Raw genomic sequence first — 24160 nt, forward strand, 5'->3', positions numbered from 1 at the left:
CTCTTCCCCCATAGCCCTAAAAACAAATTTTTTCAAGTATTTATTCAATTCCCTTTTTAAAATGTATTATTGAATCTGCTTTCACCACCCTTTCAGGCAGTGCATATTTTTTTTCCCTCATGTCGCCTCTGGTTCTTTTGCCAATTACCTTAAATCTGCCACTGGAAACAGTTTCTCCTTACTTACTCTATCAAAACCCTTCAAGATTTTGGACACTTCTAACAAATCTCCCCTTAACCTTCTCTGCTCTAGTCTCTCCATGCAACTAAAGCCTTTCATCCCTGGTACCATTTAGTAAATCTTTTCTGCACTCTCTCTAAGGCCTTGACATCTTTCTTAAAGTGTGGTGCCCAGAATTGAACACAATACTCCAGCTGAGGCCAGACCAGTGTTTTATAAAGGTTTAGCATAATTTCCTTGCTATTGTACTCTATGCCTCTATTTATAAAGCCAAGGATCCCTCATGCCCTTTTAACAGCCTTCTCAACTTGCCATTCCACCTTCAAAGACTTTTGTACATACACCCTCAGGTCTCTCTGTTCCTGCACCTCTTTTAAAATTGTGTCTGCCCATTTCACCAGTCTGTCTGTGTCCTCCTGACGTCTGTTACTATCCTCCTCACTGTTTACTACATTTGAGTTCTGTGTTATTGCAAATTTTGAAATGATGCCCTGTGTACCCAAGTCCAGGTTATTAATATATATCAACAATAGCAGTGGTCTTAACACCAAACCCCTGGGGTACATTTCCCGCAGTCTGAAAAACAACCATTCACCACTACTCTCTGCTTTCTGACCCTTAGCCAGTTTCGTATCTGTGCAGCCACTGCCCTTTAATATCATGGGCTTCAATTTTGCTAAGAAGTTTATTACGTGGTACTTTATCCAATGCCTTTTGAAAGTCGAGAGATGTTATCTCAAGGGCACACACACACACACACAGTGAGCTGGAGTTAGAGAATCATATTGACACATGCTGGGAAATACTGCACATGCTTAGACTGAGGCATCCAGGGAATTGCAGGATAGCTCGAGGAAAAAATATCAACTGTAAGCCAGAGCTTTTGAGAGATGCTGAAGCCTTCAAGTAAAAACCTTAATGAAGCCTCAAAGACATAAAAGATCATTTTATAGGTAAGTTTGATCATATTATTTAGACATATGTTTTATTATGTTGCAAACCAAGTTGACAGTGAGGGGGGGAAATGGAGGACCAAAACATTTTCTAAAAGTATTTTGATTAAGCTAAATGGCTCATCTTCCCCTTGCTAAGAAATGTGCATATGAGTGAATCATGTTTAATAAATGTAAATCACAATTAATGAACTAAAATCACAGCATGAATATCAGCCAGTCAAGTTTTCATTGAGTTGGATGAAATTTGCTTATAAGCCAATCAGCTGCAAGAAACTTGGATATTAAAAAAATGCGTATAAGAAAAATTGCCACGGTGTGACTGGGAAGAGCAACACAGAAAGGGTGATGACTTAATGCACCATTTTTAATGGGCCTGAAATTGCGGTCTCCCTGATGGCGTACTCTCGAGTATGCTGTTATAAAGGTCCCACAACTTCTGGGCTTCCGCATGCACTTGCGCGAAATCCGGAACTTGCAATCTGTCGAGGTAGGCCTTGACAGATTATCTGAACCGCATGGAAACTCGGGGTGATTTTTTCAATGGGGACGTGATGGAGGCGGGACTGCTGCTCGTTGGGTTTTAGTCCGGCCAACCCATGCTATTTTCCCTTGATTGACCTTGTTAAGCCCGCCCAGCGGGCTTAGCAGGCCAATTAAGGGAAAGCCGGTGACAGAGAACGTCAGCGTATGACGTTTCATTGTCATCGTTTGACAGCTCTGTGAAGCTGTCAAACACTGACAATCTCTGTTCTTTGGTGAGTCCTTGTACTCAAGACTCACCAAACCTCTTTCCTGAACAGAAATCAGATGGCTGTTGCATCGGAAAATGCAGCAGTCATTCTGTCATCTCTGCCGTGGAGATGAGGCAGCTCCGCAGCCTAAAGTGATGAAGCCTGCAGGAAGAAGCAAAGGTAAGTAATCTTATTAAAACACTTTACACTCACCTCACACACTTCCCCCTCCACACTTGCACTCATCACTCACCAGCACACCGGACATTTCGGCCCCGCAGACCCACGGCTCGCCTCGCTGACCTTGGCGAGGTTCGGAGCCGTCGGGAAGCCCACACTTTCGGGCTCAAAGTAGGGATTAGCCAAAAAACTGCCTGTTAACTACCTGTTAACAGGCAGTTAATTGGCATTAATCCCCTTCCCGCCTCGAGGAGACGGGTAACCGCCTCCTGGGACGATCACACGGAGGCAGGTTGGGGGCGGGATGGGTACCCATTCCCAGATTCTGCCATTTTCCGGGCAGTCCTGCCTCCATACCCGCCTCCCCAGGGCTGGGAAAATCGCCCCCTCAGTATTGCTGGTGCAGAGTTGGACTATTTGCCCAGCAATTACCCACGAAACTCTTACAGCTGGTAAAAGTAGGCCTTAAATTAAACATGTAAAAATCAAAAATTATGCACATACACTTTAAATGAGTTTATGCAAATATTGGCCCAGATTAAGATGTTTAAAATTATTTATCAAAAAATTAAATGTTTATTGAGGTTGGTGCAATGAAGGGACTTATGAATAAAATTGCAATTCTGTACCTTTGTATTTATTAGAATTATGTACATTGTATAATTATTTGGGGATTCCATTGCATATCTTTAGGAGATTCCCTTTGTAAATGATTGCAATGGAATCCTCCTTTGTGATTGGAGGACCGGGCCCACGTGATCCCAGGGACACTTCCGAACCGCCTGCGTTTCTGGGATCCGTGGGCCTTTACGCTGGAGGCCCGAGACCAGAACTCTTCGCAGCCTGGGCGCCTGGAGGTAGGTTCGTAAAGGCCTCGCGGGTCGGTGGCATACTCTGGAGGTACGCCTCTGACTGCAATTTCTAGCCCAATATATTACTGGTGAATCTCCTGTGGTGCCTTTCACAGTAAGTCAGAAGATTCAGAGTTTTATAAAGACAGGAGCTTTACACCATGTAAAATAGAATGTTGGTGTGTTTCCTTTTAAGTCTAGAAAGTGTAATTGCTCGGCATTCTTGAAATGAATGTTAGGTTCACTTACAAGTCAGGTTGCAGATGAGAATCCCTCGTTTGTTTGATTAACATGTCAATTAACAAGTGGAGACACTGTGCCCTGTATGTCCCTGTTAAGAGGGAACTGAAAAGCACAGCATGTCAAGATTGCTTTGCATTTGTAAGAGTGCAGGAGGTAAATTATTCCAGTTATAAGTACTATTGTTTAACAACTTTAAACTTTCCTACATCTGCACCTAGCTTGAAGCAATATAATTGTTTTTAGTTTATTTTGGTCTGCTGCCGCTTTTGAGAAAACGGAAGGCAGGGTTGTGTTCAGAATCAATCATGCGGGGGGAATGGTAGAATAAAGTTAACTAGTAAATTTGCATAGGTTAAAGTAAATTTGCCTACGATTAAGAATAAAACAGAAACGTTGCAAGAAGTGTTACACAAAAGTGTCACAGGAAGTGTGTGATAGTACATGTTATACATAAAACTTAAAAAAATAAGATAGATAATAGCTAATATATAGACGAGAGAAATTAATAAGAAATTCTATGATACTAAATACATCATAATGATCAGCATCTTCCATTGTGTAAAGATTTATTTTATCAATGATCTCTTGCAGGGCACCCTTTCTGTAGCATCTTACAACTTAAGAACTCCTGTGGTTGAAAGGTCACCAGCCAGGTAAGTGGGACTGCACTCTCCGAGAGGTACAGAGATAACTCACTCAAACAAACAAAATACAGCTGTCAGCTGATTTTAGTCAGATCAAGCTTCCAGTACATTCTCAGTTCCACTGCTCTTTTCTCCTAGAAGATGCTGATACTTTCAGCAGACCACTACATCCTTCCTTGATGTTGCCATCTCTCAAGATACATTCCTCATTAACGCCACCTTTGTTTCCTTCACTAGTGCTGATGAGTCTGTTCCCAAGACCCTCTCCATAACACCACTGCTGCTCTTCCATAACACCACTGCTCACTTTCATAATTGCTACCTAAATGCAATTGGTAACAAAACACCTGTACATCCAACAACTATAATACATGTTTGGGTCATGTCCAGCTGTTTATATATATATATATAATATATTTGAAGTGATAGATCTCTCATGGCATTGCCTACCAGGTTTAAGAGGTTATATTGTTGCAAGGGTAGAGTGCTGGGGTCTCTTAATGGGAGAAGGGTTCACATCGCCATTTAAAGGATTTGAAAAAAGATTTAAACATAAGAACATAAGAATTAGGAGCAGGAGTAGGCCATACGGCCCTTCGAGCCTGCTCCGCCATTCAATAAGATCATAGATGATCTTCGACCTCAACTCCATTTTCCCGCCCGATCCCCATATTCCTTGATACCCCTAGAATCCAAAAATCTGTCTATCTCCGCCTTGAAAATGCTCAATGACTCAGCATCCACAGTCCTTTGGGGTAGAGAATGCCAAAGATTCACAACCTGCTGAGTGAAGAAATTCCTCCTCATCTCAGTCTTAAATGACTGACCCCTTATCCTGAGACGATGCCCCCTAGTTCTAGACTCTCCAGCCAGGGGAAACAACCTCTCAGCCTCTACCCTGTCAGTCCCCCTCAGAATCTTATGGGGGAGAAATTCAGTTGTTAGCGCCAGCAGTTAGCGCCTTAAGAGGGCGATAAGTGGGGCACGAAGCGGCTAGCGCCCGGGCGCAGCGAGACCTGTGCCTCTCGCGAAATTGAGCGGACATTTAGCGGCGGCGCAAAACTGCAACGCCCGCTCAGCTGCGCGCGCAGATCCTGACGTCATTTCATGGTGCAACGCCCTTGGGGCGCCCCAAACCGGAACTTCAGTGGCACCCCCCTTCTTTCCGCCTGGCGCTCCCAGCGACTGGTTGACTGGAACGGTTCCCAGTCACTGTGGGGCTGGGGGGGCGCTATTTAAAGGGGGCTCTTCCTGGCTTCTTAGTGGTAGCCATTTTGGACCATTCCTTCTGTGAGAGAGAGAGATTTGCAGACAAAGGGAGAGAGCTTTCTGCATTGAGTCAGCGCTCGCTCAGGTACTTCTGGCTTCAGCCCAGAACTTTGCAGTTGGATTGATTTTTCAGTGCCATAGCCTTGAGTGGCCACATATTATGGGGGCTGCAATGGGTGGAAACGTTGGGTTTCTCCATTGCATTGAGAGGGCTCAGAGACGCCGAGAGAGAGTGCCAATCATGGCCAGACGGAGGAGGACCAACAGGCGTCGGCACAGGAGACCTTACCCTCCCAGGGTATTCCGCCAGCAGTTCTCCTACCTCAACATGTCTGAGGAGCAGTGTATTCGGAGGCTTCGATTCAGCAGGGAGGTGGTCACTGAGCTCTGCCACCTGCTTCAGACAGATCTGCAGCCTCAGCTGAGGAGCAGGACGTCTCTATCGGTGGCAGTGAAGGTGACAGTGGCTCTCAACGTCTATGCCACCGGCTCCTTCCAATCCGCTACTGGGGACATTGCCAATGTCTCCCAATTTGCGGTGCATTGCTGCATCCGCCAAGTCACGAATGCCCTCTTCAAAAGGAGACGTCAGTACATTTCCTTCCCCATGACCCTGGACAAGCAGCAAGAGCACGCAAAGGGATTGCAAGAATAGCGGGCTTCCCCATGGTCCAGGGTGCCATTGACTGCATGCATGTGGCTTTGCGGGCGCCTCAAGAGAATGCCGAGGATTACCGCAACCGGAAGGGGTTCCATTCGTTGAACGTGCAGTTGGTGTGTGACCACAGACAGCTGATACTAGCTGTCAATGCTCGCTTTCCAGGCAGCAGCTACGGCGCCTTCATCCTGCGCCAGACTTCTGTGGCAGACTTTTTCGAAGCCCCGGCTCACCCAGGAGGCTGGCATCTTGGGGACAAGGGCTATCCTCTGTGCACCTGGCTGATGACCCCGCTCTGTGCGGCCAGCACCCCTGCTGAAGAACGATACAATGACAGCCATCAAGTGACCAGGAACATCATTGAGCACACAATCGGCGTGTTAAAGCAACGGTTCCGCTGTCTGGACAATTCCGGGGGAGCCCTTCAGTACTCGCCTGAGCGAGTCTCCATTTCGTTGTAGTGTGCTGCATAACCTGGCTATCCTCAGGACTCAGCCACTGCCAGCAGACATTGGAGCACCAGCAGAGGAGGAGGAAGAGGAGGAGGAGGAGGAGCACCAAGACGGGAGGGAGGCACAAAGTGCAAGAGCCGTCCGTCAGCGGCTTATTGCAAGTCGGTTCTAGGCCCCCTCTGAGGGAATGGCTTGTGCCATTGAAAGAACATGAATGGAACGGTTCCGCAAACCCTGAGCCGGTCAAGGCAACAAATAGTTGAAAGAGCAATCATGCACAATCTGAATAAAGACAATTATTTATTTAACAAACTGTGTGCCCTTCCCGCATGACAAAGTAATACAGGTAGACTATCCTTTATCCGAAAACCTCGGGACCAGCCGTGTTTCGGTTTTCGGAGAATTTCAGATTTCGGAAGGTGGGTCGGCAGGGGTCCGCGGGGGGGTCGGCGGGGGGTCGTGCGCACGACTTACGCTGACGCGCAGCGTAAGTCGTGTGCACGACCCCCCACCGACCCCCCCGCGGACCCCCGCCGGCCCCGACCCCCCCGCCAGACCCCCGCCGGCCCGCGGACCCCCGCCGGCCCCGACCCCCCCCGCCGACCCCCCCGCGGACCCCCGCCGGCGCCGATCCCCCCGCGGACCCCCGCCGACCCCGACCCCCGCCGACTTACGGTCGGGGTCGGCGGGGGTCGGGGCCGGCGGGGGTCCGCGGGGGGGTCGGCGGGGGGTCGTGCGCACGACTTACGCTGACGCTCAGCGTAAGTCGGCGGGGGTCGGGGTCGGCGGGGGTCCGCGGGGGGGTCGGGGCCGGCGGGGGTCCGCAGGGGGGTCGGCGGGGGTCGGGGCCGGCGGGGGGTCGTGCGCACGACTTACGCTGACGCTCAGCGTAAGTCGGCGGGGGTCGGGGTCGGCGGGGGTCCGCGGGGGGGGTCGGGGCCGGCGGGGGGGTCGGCGGGGGTCGGGCCGGCGGGGGTCCGCGGGGGGTCGTGCGCACGACTTACGCTGGACTTACGCTGACCGAAAAAACCTTCGGTTTTTAGAGGGTTTCGGTTTTCGGAAGTCCGGATAAAGGGTAGTCTACCTGTACAGAGAAACCCCAAAAAAAGCAGTCAGACACATAACTGGCTCTCACAACCTGGAGACAATGAACAAAAGAGCTAACAAAAAATGACCACGATCCTCGGCCTTCACTAAAAAAATTTACAGCATTTTGCCACACCTCCTACTTTTTGCCCTTCGAGGGTGATCTGCTTCGCTTGCGAGATTGGCCCCTTCCCACCCTGCAGCTCCTCCGCAATGGGACCCCAGTGGCTGCAGCAAGGCTGGGGGAAGGCTGCTGAGTGTCAGAAACTGAGTCAGCAGATGCCCTTGTGGGACGGCCTGGACCAGCTCTGGGCCTGGAGGGCCCGGCTGCTGACTGCTCCAACTCTGCATGGGCGGCAGCAGTCTGTCCTACGGGTGGTGGCAACTGCAGTGGCGGAGTGACAGTGTGGGCAGCAGGAATGCTGCCATCCTGACAGAGGACAGGCACTCCCTGGTCGGACGACACACTGGCACTCCCACGGGGCAGCACTGCAGCATGCGGAGCAATCTGCTGAAGCACAGCCTGCTGGCCTTCTGCGGCACGGCGAGGGCCCCGGCGATTCATGCCCGATGCAGCGAGGGTGGCAGCAGTCAGTGCTCATGTGGCCTCAATCTGTGTCTGCATCAGACCAGCCACTGACTGCATGGCACGAATAAGCACTTGCGTGGAAGCCGCCTGTGCTGCACCGAAGTCCTGCAGACTCCTTGCCAAAGCTGCACCGAAGTCCTGGACACTGCTTGCCAGTGACTCAATGGAGTCGGGCATCCTTGCCACTGCAGCCATGAGCTCAGTGTGCCTCTGCTCTGCCTGGGTGCCCATTTCAGCGAGGAGCCGCACCTCTTCTGCGCTTACTGTAGCAGGACTGGAGGCCAGACTCTCCGGGGAGAAGGCCGCCGAGCTTCCCTAACCCCCCCGCGTTGCTGCAGCCCGCTGGACCCCGGAGCTTCACCCTCCTCAGACCCTTCCCCCCTGCTCCCCTCCAGGGAAGACGTGTCCCCTGTGGTAAACCACTGTTTGTATTCCACTGTGTACATGCCTGTACATGCCTCAGCTGACTCCTCCCACGAATCCAGGTATAAAAGTGACTGCTCCACAGCCCCTTTGTATTCTGGACCGGTCGACCACTCGAGGCACACCTTCATTCTCTTGTTAATAAAAGCCTGTTAATTACTCGCTTAACCTCAGTCTTTTGAGTTATTGATAGCGCATCAATTTTATTAACAAGATTTTTATAATGGAGAAGATCCTCACACCAGCATGCCTGGACTTAGATCATCGGGAGGCGGACTCATCCACCAAGTTTACTCACTGGCTTAGGTGTTTCGAAAAATTCCTGACCGCCTCCGCTGCAATCAAATCGGACGAGGACAAACTGGATGTCCTGACCTCCAAAGTGAACCACCGAGTGTACTCGGTCATCCAAGACGCGACCTCGTACGCGGATGCTATCAAGCTCCTCAAGGACCAGTACACGCGCCCAGTGAACGAAGTGTACGCCAGGCACCTTCTGTGGAGTCGTAAACAACAACCTGGGGAATCGACCGAGGAATACCTTCAGGCACTGTCTGTGCTTGGCCGGGCCTGTGGTTGTAAGGATGTAAAGGCCGCCGTGTACACAGAGGAACTTATCCGGGACGCTTTTGTAACGGGCCACAGGTCCAATTACACCCGACAGCGACTGTTGGAGCAGAGTGACCTCGACCTCAACAAGGCCTCTGAACTCGCACTATCATTGGACGCAGCCTACCGGGGCATGGATGCCTACTCCTCTGCACCGTGGACGCCGCGGGGAACGACAGCCTGGGACACGGTAGGACCATCTCATAGCGCCGTGCCACCCCAGACACATCCCAGCAACGGCCCAACTACCGCAGCAGTGTCCCAAGGCCAGACAGCAGTGCCCCAAGGCCAGAAATGCTACTTCTGTGGCCAGGCCAAACACCCCAGAGCGCGCTGCCCGGCGAAAAATGCGATCTGCTCGGGCTGCGGGAAAAAGGGACACTAAGCCAGCGTCTGCAGGGCCAAAGCCACCCCGAACCCCAGCAGCGCCGCGTGTGGGCCGTGCGGGCCGCCATCTTGGGCCTCCCCAGCCATGTGCGAACCACCGGAACAGCAGCCATTTTGGACGCCTCCAGCCACATGGGGATCATGGACGCCGCCATCTTGGATGACAGCCGGGACGCAGCAGGCCCCCAACACCACCTCATCTGATACCCGCAGCGACACACCGACCCCTACGCTGGCCTCCGTTACACTGGACCAAGCGAGACCGCACCAGCTGGCCAGTTCCACAATGGACATTAAGGTAAATGGTCACGAAACAATCTGCCTTTTTGACTCTGGGAGCACGGAGAGCTTCATCCACCCCGACACGGTGTGGCGTTGCTCTCTCCCAGTCCTGCCTGCGCACCAGCGGATTTCTATGGCCTCCGAGTCCCAGTCGGCGGACATTGGCGGCTACTGCGTGGTGACACTCGTAGTAGACGGGACTGTGTACGATAATTTTAAACTTCTGGTCCTGCCCGACCTCTGCGCTGCCGTTCTACTGGGGTTAGATTTTCAGTGCCACCTTAAAAGTGTTACGATGGCGTACGGTGGACCCCTCCCCCCACTCACAGTCCGCAGCCAGCAGCTTCCAAATTGCCCGCCGCGCACCAGGTGCAACCTCTCCACACTCAGAGTCACCCCCCCCCCCCCCACTGTTTGCTAACCTCACCCCCGACTGTAAGCCCATCGCCACAAAGAGCAGGCGATACAGTGCCGGGGACAGGGTTTTCATTAAAACCGAAGTGGAGCGGCTCCTGAAGGAAGGGATTATTGAGGGCAGCACCAGCCCCTGGCGAGCCCAGGTTGAGGTCGTTAAGACCGGCGAGAAGCAGCGCCTGGTCATCGACTACAGCCAGACAATAAATCGCTACACCCTGCTGGACGCTTACCCACTCCCCCGCATAGCTGATATGGTCAACCAGATCGCGCAGTACCGCGTCTTCTCGACCATTGACCTGAAATCAGCGTAACACCAGCTCCCTATCCGCCCTGAGGACCGCCAGTATACTGCCTTTGAGGCAAACGGCCGCCTCTATCACTTCCTTAGGGTTCCCTTTGGCGTCACCAATGGGGTCTCCGTCTTCCAAAGGGAGATGGACCGGATGGTCGATCAAAATGCGTTGCAGGCCACTTTCCCATATCTGGACAATGTGACCATCTGCGGCCATGACTTGCAGGACCATGACGCAAACCTCGAAAAATTCCTCTGCACCGCCAAACTCCTCAACCTGACGTATAACAAGGAGAAGTGCATATTCCGCACAACCCGCCTCGCCATCCTTGGCTGTGTTGTGGAACACGGAGTCATCGGCCCCGACCCCGACCGGATGCGTCCCCTGATGGAACTCCCACTGCCTCAAGGCCCTGAAGAGGTGCCTAGGGTTTTTCTCTTATTACGCCCAGTGGGTCCCCTACTATGTGGACAAGGCCCGTCCGCTGATCAAGTCCACCTCTTTTCCCGTGACGGCAGAGGCCCGCTTAGCCTTCCACCGTATCAAGGAAGACATTGCCAAAGCCACCATGCACGCAGTGGACGAATCCATCCCCTTCCAGGTGGAAAGCGACGCGTCCGACTTTGCCCTGGCCGCTATCAGGCGGGGAGACCCGTGACCTTCTTTTCACGAATCCTCCAGGGCCCGGAGACCAGACACTCCGCTGTTGAGAAGGAGGCCCAGGCTATTGTGGAGGCTGTGCGTCATTGGAGGCACTACCTGGCCGGAATACGATTTACCCTGCTCACTGACCAGCGTTCAGTTGCTTTCATGTTTAACAACAAGCAGAGGGGCAAAATCAAAAACGACAAGATCTTGAGGTGGAGAATCGAACTTTCCACCTACAATTACGAGATCTTGTACCGGCCCGGGAAGCTCAATGAACCCCCGGATGCTCTATCGCGTGGCACCTGCGCCAGCGCGCAGATCGATAGACTGCGGGCCCTCCACAATGACCTCTGCCACCCGGGGGTCACCAGGTTCTTCCACTTCATCAAGGCCCGCAACCTGCCTTACTCCATTGAGAAGGTCAGGACCATGACCAGGAACTGCCAAGTCTGCGCTGAGTGCAAACCGCACTTTTATAGACCAGACAGGGCTCACCTGATAAAAGCCACTCGCCCCTTCGAGCGCCTGAGCGTTGATTTTAAAGGGCCTTTCCCCTCCTCCGACCGCAATGTGTACTTCCTCAATATTATTGATGAATACTCCCGTTTCCCGTTCGCCATCCCCTGCCCGGACATGACCAGTGCCATGGTCATTAAATGTCTGAACGACCTCTTCACCCTGTTCGGTTTCCCCAGCTATATCCATAGCGACCGGGGCTCATCGTTTATGAGCGCCGAACTCCGTCAGTACTTGCTAGCTAGGAGTATTGCCACAAGCAGGACCACCAGTTACAACCCCCGGGGGAACGGACAGGTGGAAAGAGAGAATGCGACAGTTTGGAAGGCCGCCCTGCTAGCCTTGAAGTCTAGGGGCCTTCCGACCTCCCACTGGCAGGATGTGCTCCCCGATGCGCTCCACTCTATTCGGTCACTGCTCTGCACTGCCACTAACGCCACCCCTCATGAGAAAATGTTTGTCTTCCCAAGGAAGTCCACATCGGGGACATCGCTACCGCCATGGCTGACGTCCCCAGGGCCGGTCCTACTGAGAAGACACGTGAGGACCCATAAAATGGACCCCCTGGTCAAGAGGGTCGACCTCCTCCACGCCAACCCCCAGTATGCTTACATTGCGTACCCGGACGGGCGGGAGGACACAGTCTCCATAAGAGACCCCGCACCCTCGGGGGCCGCAGTAACCCACTACCCACTACCACCCCCCCCCCACGATCCGATATCCAGCCCCAGCAGACGGCAGGCCTGGGCCCCGTGACCCGCTCGACATCTACGAGGACTACACGCCAGTGCCCCAGCCTACGCGGGACTCGACGCCGGAAGCTTCACTACCCCTGCCGTCGCCACGTCGATCACAGCGGCAGACAAGACCTCCGGAGAGACTCCAATACACTAACTTTTAATACACTTCACCCCGCCGGACTCAATTTTAAACAAGGGGTGAATGTGGTAAACCACTGTTTGTATTCCACTGTGTACATGCCTGTACATGCCTCGGCTGACTCCTCCCACGAATCCAGGTATAAAGGTGACTGCTCCACAGCCCCTTTGTATTCTGGACCGGTCGACCACTCGAGGCACACCTTCATTCTCTTGTTAATAAAAGCCTGTTAATTACTCGCTTAATCTCAGTCTTTTGAGTTATTGATAGCGCATCATCCCCATTATGGCCATGGGCTGCCTCGGCTGAGGGTGGCACTGATGGTCCGGCTTCCTCTTCCTCCTCGCCTTCAGAATCACTCACAGTGGCAGTTTGAGGGCCCGCCTCCTCACCTGACGATTCACCATCTGAAAGCAGGGAGGTACAAGAGTTGCTTTAGCGTGAGGACAGGGCGGCAGCAAGGGAGGCATGAGTGCTGCAATGCACTGTATTGGTTCGATAGTGGCAAAGGATGCTGGTGTGAGGCACAAGTGGAAGGAGAGAGGTGAAAAGGTGATAACCTTACCATTGCTGTCCAGAACGGGGTCGGCATCTCCAGTGGCGACGGGGCCAATCAGCCGACCTGCCATAATGCGCTGGACTCGCTGCTCCAGATCGCTGAGGTCTTTAAGGTGAGGTCGGCCTCCCCCGGTCCGTTGCTGCTGCCTCCTATTGTGGGCCAGCTTGCCCTGCAAGAGAAACGATGGGCTCTGAGTACAGTGTGAAGCCCTGATCTTGGCTGCACTGCCTCCCATGGTGGAATAGCCCTTACAGTGTGAAGCCCTGATCTTGGTTGCACTGCCTCCCATGGTGGAATAGCCCTTACAGTGTGAAGCCCTGATCTTGGCTGCACTGCCTCCCATGGTCGAATAGCCCTTACAGTGTGTAAAGTGGTGAATGTGCATGTGAGTTTCATGAAAGCCCCATAGGTGTTGGATGAGGCTGGCCATTGGGGCTTTCAGGACCCTTTGGCCATAAAGTGAGGTGCACATGCAGGGATGAAGAGGATACTGAAAAGGGTACTCACCTTGACAACCCGAATGAGGTCGTTGGACTTCTTCCTGCATTGCACAGGGGTCCTAGGTACCATGCTGCTGGAGGTCACTCTGTGAGCCACCTCCCTCCAAGCTTTGCGGTAGTCGGTGGGCAGCAGCCTCCTGCCACTGTCCGGAAACAGGATAGATCGCCTGCGCTCCACTGCGCCACCAGAACCTGCAGGGCCCCCTCACTGAACTGCTGCGCTCGCTCCCTGGCCCCCTCCATGGTCCTAGGCGTTAGAATGTGGCAGCAGGTCTGTCCAGGCCGAGAATCAGGGCTCCAATGTGCAGGGCGTGGCTGCAATCCAAATCGACCCTCCCCCTTTAAAAGCTGACCAGCGCCAGCGTGTCTGCCTGCAATCGCTAACTGGCCGCACCTGCGCTGCGCCCGCCCTCGGTGGTAGCGCCTCGCTTCTCCGGCTTAGCACCTTAGGACAGTCGTGCAGCGCCTGCTTTAGTGCTCCAAGCACCTCTTGGGGCGAAGCAGGTCAATTTCGCTGAAGGTGGCAATAATTTGCGCCGGTCGCTAAATTTCACGCACGCTCGACTATAACGCCCCAAACGTGGCGATACTGAATTTCTAGGCCTATATGTTTCAATGAGATCACCTCATTCTTCTAAACTCCAGAGAGCATAGGCCAAATCTACTCAATTGCTCCTCATAGGACAGCCCTTTCATCCCAGGGATCAATCTAGCGAACCTTCATTGCACCGCCTCTAAAGCATGTATGTCCTTTCTCAGATAAGGAGACCAAAACTGTACACAGTACTCCAGGTGTGGTCTCACCAAAACCCTGTACAATTGTAGTAAGTTTGTAAGACATCTTCTAAAAGATCAGTGCAGTAACAGTGAAAAATAAGTAAATAAAATGTTTTTCTTATCTATCACAGATACATAAATACATTTGTTTCCCCTGTATCTCATAGTTTCACAAATAAATAAAGTCCAGAAGCATAATTACTAGGCTACCAAGTGTGCTAACTTTGTAATGAATTCCCTTTCATTCCAGTGACATCGTGGTTAGGCAGTAAATCATTAGAGCATAATTTACTAGTGTCACTGGATTAGAACTTTACAATACCACTGGGGTGGAACTTCAGAATGTCACTGGGACAGACTCTCATGATGTCATTGGAGCAGAGTTTCACAATGGCACTGGAGCAAAGCTTTATAATGTCACATGGAAAGAATTCAATACTGAATGCTCTGGTGCCAGACTGCCTCTAACCAGCAGTTCAACACAGTAACAAGGAGCAACTGAGAGACAAATAAGTGTACAGATATTTCCCATTTTAAGATTAAGAGATTATGAGACAATTTAGTATGGGGACAATAAGGCCAATTGTAGTCCTACCATTGATCCATAGAATAGAAAATCGGCGTGTCCTATTTGATCATCTTTTTAGCCAATGTGACCTTTCCATTTCTTAGTGTAATTTTTAAGATGTGTCGTTCACCAGTAGTGACCATGTGCCTTTTAAATGTTAATGACATAATCTTGTTTTACATAATTGAGATAGAGGATCAGCCATGATCATATTGAATGGCGGAGCAGGCTCGAAGGGCCGAATGGCCTACTCCTGCTCCTATTTTTCTGTGTTTCTATTTTTCTATAATCTTGTTGATCAACAGTAATTACATGGCTGCTCTGATTGTATCACTTTCTGGAAATATTATTGGCTGCTTGCAAATACAAGACAGTTTTTCTTACCAGTGTCTAGTCTGGCAGAAGGTTGGCAGTGACTATTAACTAATAATCTGTATCTTTTTGGCTTCATCAAAAATGTAACTGCTGCTCAGCGCAGAGACACCAAGCACTTTGTGAAGTAAAGATTTCATTTAATTTGTATTTTGTAATATTAATTACTGTTATTTTTAAACATTTGTATATTAGTATCTTTTTACCCAGTGTTGCCAAGTAGTGTGTCCACATTTAAACATCCCAGGAATATGAGGTGGAGTTTTCTATTTCTTTGGCCTTGAACATTTGAGGGGAAAAGATTTAATTTCAGTACAACTGGAGCTAAGTCAAGCACAGGAGACTTTTAATTTGCCAGGTGCCATTTTATGAACATTTTCCTTAGTTTTAAACATTTGAGGGAGACAGATTTTATCATTTACATATTTTGGAGCTGATCAAGGCACGGAAATCAGTGTTTTATATGTTTCTGAGACTTATGAATTGTTTTGTGAGGGAGAAAGATGTAATTATTTAAATACTTTGGAAGCTCTAATCTTTCCTCATAGCTCATCCCCATTACTTGGAATCATTCTTGTTCCTCTTCTCTGCACTTTCTCCAATGCATATGTATTCTTTTTGTAGTGTGGTGTCCAAGGACAAAAAGACCCACTGGCATTCACCCCCTCAACACTGTCCTATTTATCTTATCTTATCTGATTCCAACTAAAAGTATGACTAGTCATATCAATATTAAGATCTGTATGAAAATCTGCAATCATTTTCCTCAGTGTGTGTGTTTTACATTAAAAGCAAGTTATTTTCAACTGCCAGCCGCTTGTTTCTCATTTGTAAAATGGGTGGTCAGCAACTGAAAAAGGGGTTGCCACCTCGGCCACCCCATTAACGGCCAAGGCCTGCATGATGCAATTTTCATTCGGCCTGTAAATGGGTGAGCAGCCTGTCGGCCTGAAACAGATGGGAAGCTGTTTAAATATCCAAATCCGGGTCCTTCACCGGTTGTAGGACCCCAATTGCAATTTTAAGATAGAAATGGGCGGTGCCTGTGCCATGCACGCTGTCCCCATTTGTACCAGGCATTAAGTGGCCTAACCAGCGCTCCTTCAAGGGACTGCTGGAGGCCGCTTAAAAAACAGCCCAGGAAACTTTCAGTTGTTTTGAGGGGGGCCTAGCGGAGCAAGAGCTGCCGGCCAATTTGGGACCCTCCCCAGATGGCCTGAAATTTTATGTATGTGTCTGTAGGTAACAAAGAATGGGTTAACATCACCAGCAGTATTTTATAGGCTATATTTGTAGTCATAGCAACTCTTTATAATATATAATCCATTGAAAGATATACCAAATCAAAAATTATAAATTCAATTCACCAGTGAATCATGTGATATTATTCTGCAGATAATGGGATGTCACAATCAGTTACTTTATGGAGGTCATTGCACCTGTCACTAACACTGTCTCTATCTGTCACTGCAACTGTTATAAAAGTAGGTCTTACCCTTTTTTAAAAAACTTTAAAATGTATTTGGGATGTAAGTTGTTTTGTTCAGTCATGGAATTATGCTGATGTTCAAAGTCAATTTGGCCTTCACTATTGTGGTTTGGGTCGTCAGGATTCCCTATCTGAATGATATCCACGTGACATCCTCCAGTGCATTCATTATTCTGTGCATTTCTTGCAGGTTTGGTAAAGTTAATTTTCTTTCACTATCTAGCCAGGGAATCTTTCGATCTTCTGTGAAGCGGTTTCCAACCATTTACTTTGTTCCTGTAAGTACCAAGTAGTCACAAACTGTTGCTCATAATAATAATCGGTCTAAAGTTGGACTAAAGTTGTTTTTTATTATGAGTACAGATTGCAGTGTGTATATCCCTCTATTTGATCAGTCTATAAGTACAGTTGTAACCATGATTTAATATCTTAGACAGGAACGGTTAAAATCCAGTTGCATGAGAATGATCACAAACACATTTATCACTCGTACAGTGTGCTTCCTGTGGTTCGCAGCAGACTGCACTACCCTGCTGGCTGAGAGAAAGGATGTAGTAAGTGAATATAAGGGTTAAACATATTAAATTACAAAAAGCTAGGGAACAATACCTTAGTATTATACTCCAGTATGCTTTCATATTCACCAAAAGTTAATTACAATAGAGTGTCCCCTCTCCCAACAGCTAGGTACATGAAACATCTGGAAGAGCTCTACAAATACAAACAAACTACTAGTATCAAGCGCCAAAGTTCTTGCACAGAAACAGCCTTTACAGTTCATTCAGAATAGAAACAAAATGACGAGAGACTAAAATGAAACTGTGAGATACAGTACATACATACATAGATTTTTTTTTAGATAAACCTGTATTAATAACATTGCAGTTGTTGATCCTGTTGTATGACATTGTCACACATCAATGATGCAGAGCACCTGACGATGGGTACTACTAGTCAGTGCTGGTTGAAAACTGGCTAAAAACAGAACAACCCACCAATACATACACAAATATAAATAACATTGAAACAGCATCATGAACAATAGCAAATACCAGGAAATTATTTCAAGCCTCTAAACTGACTTTAGGGTGTAGATGACAGTCATAAATTTTAAATGTTTATGATGCCATCTGGACCCCTTGATTAGATTGCTATCTTGTCATCACGCCAAGGTATGCTTTATCCAACAATATGAAGGTTCTTTGGCATGATTAGTGAAAACCATACCACTTTAAACCAATTGTCCAAAAATATAAATACATTTTGACTTACGTTATCAATATAGCAGTAGTTAGTTTGGGAACCAAACCCATTCTCAGGAGTATACGTTGTTGTTGTTTCATATGACAGGAAAGCTTATAATGGGATGTCTAGTTTGGCTATCCATTCGATGGCCTCCTGAGATGTCAAGTGGAGAAATGAGGTGCCCCTTGCTACAGATCTCAGTGGGCAGGTTGATGCGATGTGTTCCATGGTCTGGGAGTCATGGCCACAGTCGCACTTCGGGTCGTCCCTCATCTTCCACTTGTGGAGCAGGTGGGCACATCGTCCATGTCCTGTGTGGATTCGGTTGTCCACTGTCCCCGAGGGAGGGTGAAGCCAGGCACCTCAGCTGTTGGGTCAGTGATGAGGTGTTGATTCTTTATGTTGCATGCATCCCATGATTCCATCCATTTGGATAGTGGGTCAATAACCAGCTGCGTGAATATTGACTGCTGTTTCCCAGAAAGGCTGGCGCGATTTTAAGCGCTTTCGTGGTGGGTTTTTCAAGTCGTTTGAATGGGAAGGTTGCTGTTGCTCATGACGTTTTCCATCTCACGGAGCACGGTGGCATTGCGCCGAGTGGCAGGCGGGGCAATGTGGGGCGGCACTGGGAGCCACTCAGTTGGAGTGGACTTGAGCGTCCCTGACACCGTCCTCATGGCGACGTTTAGCTGTAGTTCCACAGTCTTTGTTTGGCGGCTGCAGGACCATGATCAGTACACATTGAATAAATAAAAACATCTAGGCCTAGAAATTCAGTATAGCCACTTTTGGGGCGGTAAAGTCGGGCGGCCGCTAAATTTTGCGCCCGGCGCAAAGTCGCGCCCCCTTCGCCGATATTCAGTCGCAACGCCCCAAGAGGTTGCTGCTGCGCTAAAACAGGCGATGCACGACTATCTTTAGGCGCTAAGCCGGCGGTGCTGAGCGATACCCCCGAGGCCGGGCGCAGCGCAGGTGCGGCGAGTTCTTGATTGACGGCAGACACTCTGGCGCCGGTCATCTCTTAACGGGGGAGGGTGGATTTGTTTGCCTGCCACGCCCTGCACACTGCAGCCCTCAACCTAGGCCTGACCACCTCAGCTTCACCTGTACAACGCCCAGGACTATGGAGAAGGCCAGGGAGAGAGCGCAGCGCTTCAGCGACGGAGACCTGAGGGTGCTGGTTGGCGGAGTGGAGCGCAGGCGCCATGTTTTGTTCCCAGAAGGTGGCAAGAGGCCGCTGCCCAGCGCCTACCAGAAAGCCTGGAGGGAGGTGTCCAACAGGGTGTCTTCCAACAGCGTGGTTGCCAGGACTCCTGTGCAATGCCGGAAGAAGTTCAACGACCTCACTCGGGTTGTCAGGGTGAGTACCCTTTCCAGTGTCCTCCTCATCCTTGCATGTGCACCTCACATTATGGGCAAAGGGACCTGAAAGCCCTAATGGCCAGCCCTCATCCAGCAGCTATGGGACTGGTATGAAAATCAATTGCACATTCAGCACTTTACACACTGTCCAAGCTATTCAACCATGGGAGGCATTGCAGACAAGATCAGGGCTACACACTGTCCAAGCTAATCGACCATGGAGGCAGTGCAGACAAGATCAGGGCTACACACTGTCCAAGCTAATCGACCATGGAGGCAGTGCAGACAAGATCAGGGCTACACACTGTCCAAGCTAATCGACCATGGGAGGCAGTGCAGACAAGATCAGGGCTACACACTGCCCAAGCTAATCGACCATGTGAGGCATTGCAGACAAGATCAGGGCTACACACTGTCCAAGCTATTCGACCATGGGAGGCAGTGCAGACAAGATCAGGGCTACACACTGTACTTAGAGGCCGTCCTTTCTCTTGCAGGCCAAGGTTGCGCACAACTGGCGCAACCGAACTGACACCGGCGGAGGCCATCCTGACCTCAAAGAGCTCTCCGACCTCGACCAGCGTGTGGAGCGCATTATGGGAGGCCGGCTGATTGGCCCCGTCGCCAGTGGAGATGCCGACCCTGTTCTGGGCACCAATGGTAAGGGCATCACCTTTTGGACCTCTCTCGTTCCACTTGCGCATCAGATCAGCATCCTTTGCCACTGTCCGACCAATGCGGTGAATGGCACCACTCATGCCTCCCTCGCTGCCGCCCTGTCCTCACTCTAAAGCTACTCTTGTGCCTTCCTGCTTTCAGATGGTGAATCGCCAGGTGAGGAGGCGGCCCCTCAAGCTGCCACTGTCAGCCCTTTGGAAGACGAGGGGGAGGAAGAGGAAGCCAGCCCATCAGTGCCACCCTCAGTCGCGCCAGCCCATGGCGATGTAGGGGACACGTCTTCCCTGGAGGGGAGCCGGGGGGAAGGGTCGGAGGAGAGTGAAGCTCCGGGGCCCAGCGGCCTGCAGCAACGCGGGAGGGGTGGGGAAGCTCGGCGGACTTCTCCCCAGAGGGTGAGTGCGGCCTCCAGTCCTGCGACGGTCAGCGCAGAGGAGATGCGCCTCCTAGAGGAAATGGCCGTCCAGGCTGAGCGCAGGCACACTGAGCTCATGGCTGCAGTGGCAAGGATGCCTGACTCCATAGAGTCACTGGCAAGGAGTGTGCAGGAATTCGGGGCAGCACAGGCCAGGAGTCTGCAACAATTCAGTGCAGCACAGGCCAGGAGTCTGGAACAATTCAATGCAGCACAGGCCAGGAGTCTGCAGGACATCGCGGCAGCACAGGCCAGGAGTCAGCAGGACTTTGCGGCAGCACAGTCGGCTTCGAGCCAAGTGCTCAGTCGTGCCGTCCATTCACTGGCTGGTGTCATGCGGACACAGACCAGGGCCACACGGGCACTAACTGCTGCCACCCTCGCTGGATCAGCCAGGCATCACCAGGGCACTCGCCGCGCAGCAGCAGCCCAGCAGTCTGTCCTTCAGCTGTTTGCTGCGCATGCTGCAGTGCTGGCCCGTGCGAGTGCCAATGTGTCAGGCGACCAGCGAGCACCTGCGATCTGCCAGGTTGCCACCATTCCTGCAGCCGACACTGCCACTCCGCCATTGCAGCTGCCACGAGCTGCTGGACAGACTGCTGCCGCCCAGCCAGAGTTGGAGCAGTCAGCAGCCGGCCACTCCAAGGCCAGAGCTGGTGCAGGCCAACCCCCAAGGGCATCTGCCGTCTCGCCATCTGCCCCTCAGCAGCCTTCCCCCAGCCTTGCTGCAGCCACTGGGCTCCCATTGAGGAGGAGCAGCAGGGCGGGCAGGGGCCAGGCAAGGATGCGCAAGGCATCGCCCTCGCAGGGCAAAAAGTAGAGGTATGCACAAATGCCTGGTGCTTGTTGTAAGGCCGACACTGGTGCAGTTGTTTTTGTGTAAGGCCGAGAGTGGTGTCTTTGTTTCTTTTTGTAAGGCCGAGACTGGTGTCTTTATTTCGTTATGTAAGGCCGAGACTGGTGTCTTTATTTCTTGTTGTAAGGCCGAGACTGGTAGTTTTGTGTTTTTGGAGGGGGCTTCTCCACATGAGCATGTAATGTGGGAAGGGCAGAGGTTTTCAATAAATTATTGTTGTTAAATTGCAGTGTGCATGGTTTTTTGGTTAAGTCCTGGTTGCCCTGCTCGGCTGAGGGCTTGTGGAGCGGCTACATTCATCTGCTGACATTGGCACAAGCCAGTCCCTGAGAGGGGGCCTAGAACCGACGTTCAATAAGCCGGCGACGGGCGGCCCTTGCACTTTGTGCCTCCCTCCTGTGCTGGTCCTCCTCCTCCTCCTCCTCCTCCTCAGGTGGTCCTCCAATCTGTGGTGGCAGTGGCTGAGTCCTGCGGATAGCCAGGTTGTGCAGCATGCAGCAAACGATCACGAAATGGGAGACTCGCTCCGGCGAATACTGTAGGGCTCTACCAGAACGATCCAGACAGCGGAACCGTTGCTTCAGGACGCCGATTGTTTGTTCGATGATGTTCCTGGTCGCTTGATGGCTCTCGTTGTATCTCTCTTCAGCAGGGGTGCTGGGCGCACAGAGCGGGATCATCAGCCAGGTACACAAAGGATAGCCTTTGTCCCCGATAAGCCATCCGCGTGGGTGAGGCTGGGCCTGGAACATGTCTGCCACAGAAGTCTGTCGCAGGATGAAGGCATCGTGGCTGCTGCCTGGAAAGCGGGCATTGACAGCTAGGATGAGCTGCCTGTGGTCACACACCAGCTGTACGTTCAGCGAATGGTAGCCCTTCCGGTTGCGGTAATCCTCGGCATTCTCCAGAGGTGCCCGCAAAGCCACATGCGTGCAGTCAATGGCGCCCTGCACCATGGGGAAGCCCGCGAATGCTGCAAAGCCCATTGCACGCTGTTGCTGCTTGTCAAGGGCCATGGAGAAGGAGATGAACTGACGTCTCCTTTGGAAAAGGGCATTGGTCACCTGGCGGATGCAGCAATGCACGGCGAACTGGGAGATGTTGGCAATGTCCCCAGTAGCGGCTTGGAAGGAGCCGGTGGCATAGAAGTTGAGAGCCACCGTCACCTTCACTGCCACCGACAGAGACGTCCTGCTCCTCAGCTGTGGCTGCAGATCACCGCCAAGCAGCTGGCAGATCTCTGTGACCACGTCCCTTCTGAATCGCAGCCTCCGAACACACTGCTCCTCAGACATGTTGAGATAGGAGAACTGCTGGCGGTATACCCTGGGTGGGTAAGGCCTCCTTTGCCGACGCCTGTTGCCCCCTCTCCGTCTAGCCAGGGCTGCCACTCTCTCACGGCGTCTGTGAGCCCTTTGGATGTAATTGAGAAAGCCTGCGTTGACACCCATTGCAGCCCCCATAATATGCTGGCAAACAATGAGATGTCAATGAAGGCAAAGACTAGTGGAAATCTGTGGCCTGAAGCCAGAAGTACCTGTCCGAGTGTTGGGCCAAAGCAGAAAGCTATCTACCTTGGTCTCTCTCCAAAGATCCGTTTCGCAAGAGGGAGTGCTGCAAAATGGCAGCCTTTTATATTGCAGGAGGAGTGCCCTTTAATTTGCACCCCCCGCGCCCCGCATCGGCTGAGCACCGTTCCACTTAACAGTCGCTAGGGGCGCCAGGCGCACAATGGGGCGTTGCCACTGAAGTTCCGGTTGGGGGCGCACAAAGGGCGTTGCATGAGGAAATGACGTCATGATCTGCGCGCGCAGCTGAGCGCGCGCAAAGACTTTGCGCCGCCGCTAAATCTCGAGTGAAGTTGGGGCGAGGCGCAGTTCTCGCTGCGCCCGGGCGCTACCCGCCTAGTGCCCGACAGCTACTCCTCCTAAGGCGCTAACGGCTGGCGCAACCAACTGAATTTCTAGGCCCTAGAATCCTATTTTTATCCAAGTCACAACAAAGGATTATCACTTGTGAGTAACTTATGACTTTTTCCACACACAAAATAAAAACAGGATTCTGTAGCAGTTCGTGTAGATCGCCACTAAATAAGAGAGTTTGACTTCGACGAACTATTAACAAGTTGTTTATTTACAGGAACAGACTAATTACATCAGGTAAGATGGCAGGTAAGATGGCTGACTGTAGGAGCACCGTGGTATAGGTCTTGTCCCAGCGGGGACTCCACGAGGACTGAGTTCGCAGTCCTGTGGGGAGCGTGATGACGTCATCGCGTTTGTGTTGTGACGTCATCACGTTGTTCGCGTTTCCCGCGCTTAGGGCGTCACGTGATGCGCGTCGTTGTGTCGCTGGCTGAGGTCGCGAGGCCGGGCTGTGCCGGTGCTTGCCGCGGGAGTGGAAGATCACGTCGCTCCCGTCGGCTGGCCGTTGAGGCCGAAGACGCTGGGCCGGGCTGTGCCGGCGCATGCACATCACGTCGTACGTGACATGACGTCAGCGCGCTAGGGCGCGTCTTAAAGGGGCAATGGCCCCAACAGGTAAGTTAAAAGGGCAACGGCCCCAAAAGGTAAGTTAAAGGGAATTATGTGTCTTTATGTAAGGTACAACCGGTGGTACCACCACAATTCCACACTTACCTGGTGTGTAAATTTAGGAAAAGAGCCAAGGTTTGTGATGCAGGAGACCAACAAGATTGAATAGACCAGGAAAGAAGCCAGGCTGTTATAATTCAGGTATTTTTTTACAGCACGTTTTTCACTTTCAACAGTTTCATACCATGAGGATGGATGCTATATGTTATGTGTGCCATTAAATCCCCAGATCTAACCATGAATCCACTAAATTCTGACAAAGGGTCATTGACCTAAAACGTTAACTTTGTTTCTTTCTCCACAGATGCTGCCTGACCTGCTGAGTATTCCCAGCATTTTATGTTTTTATTTCAGGTTTCCAGCATCCGCAGTATTTTTCTTTTGCAATAAATTGTGTACAGGCATTCGTAAAGCTCATCCTAAATTTTTTGCCTCCCTGGTAAAGTGAATATCCT

General features: G+C 51.2%; 1 protein-coding gene across 1 annotated transcript in view; it reads left to right on the forward strand.

Annotated features, from left to right (window-relative positions):
• stpg4 (sperm-tail PG-rich repeat containing 4) overlaps positions 1-24160 on the forward strand; it is an 82495-nt gene that overhangs the window by 34072 nt on the left and 24263 nt on the right. Inside the window, exons 4-5 of the mRNA XM_085980378.1 lie at positions 3733-3794; positions 16749-16836. Coding sequence (XP_085836504.1) covers positions 3733-3794; positions 16749-16836 — 150 coding nt within the window. The remainder of the gene's footprint in view (positions 1-3732; positions 3795-16748; positions 16837-24160) is intronic.

Source organism: Somniosus microcephalus, chromosome 3 (assembly GCF_052327205.1).
Source record: "Somniosus microcephalus isolate GS21.2 chromosome 3, FLI_Smic_1.0, whole genome shotgun sequence".
Taxonomy (NCBI): Eukaryota; Metazoa; Chordata; class Chondrichthyes; order Squaliformes; family Somniosidae; genus Somniosus; species Somniosus microcephalus.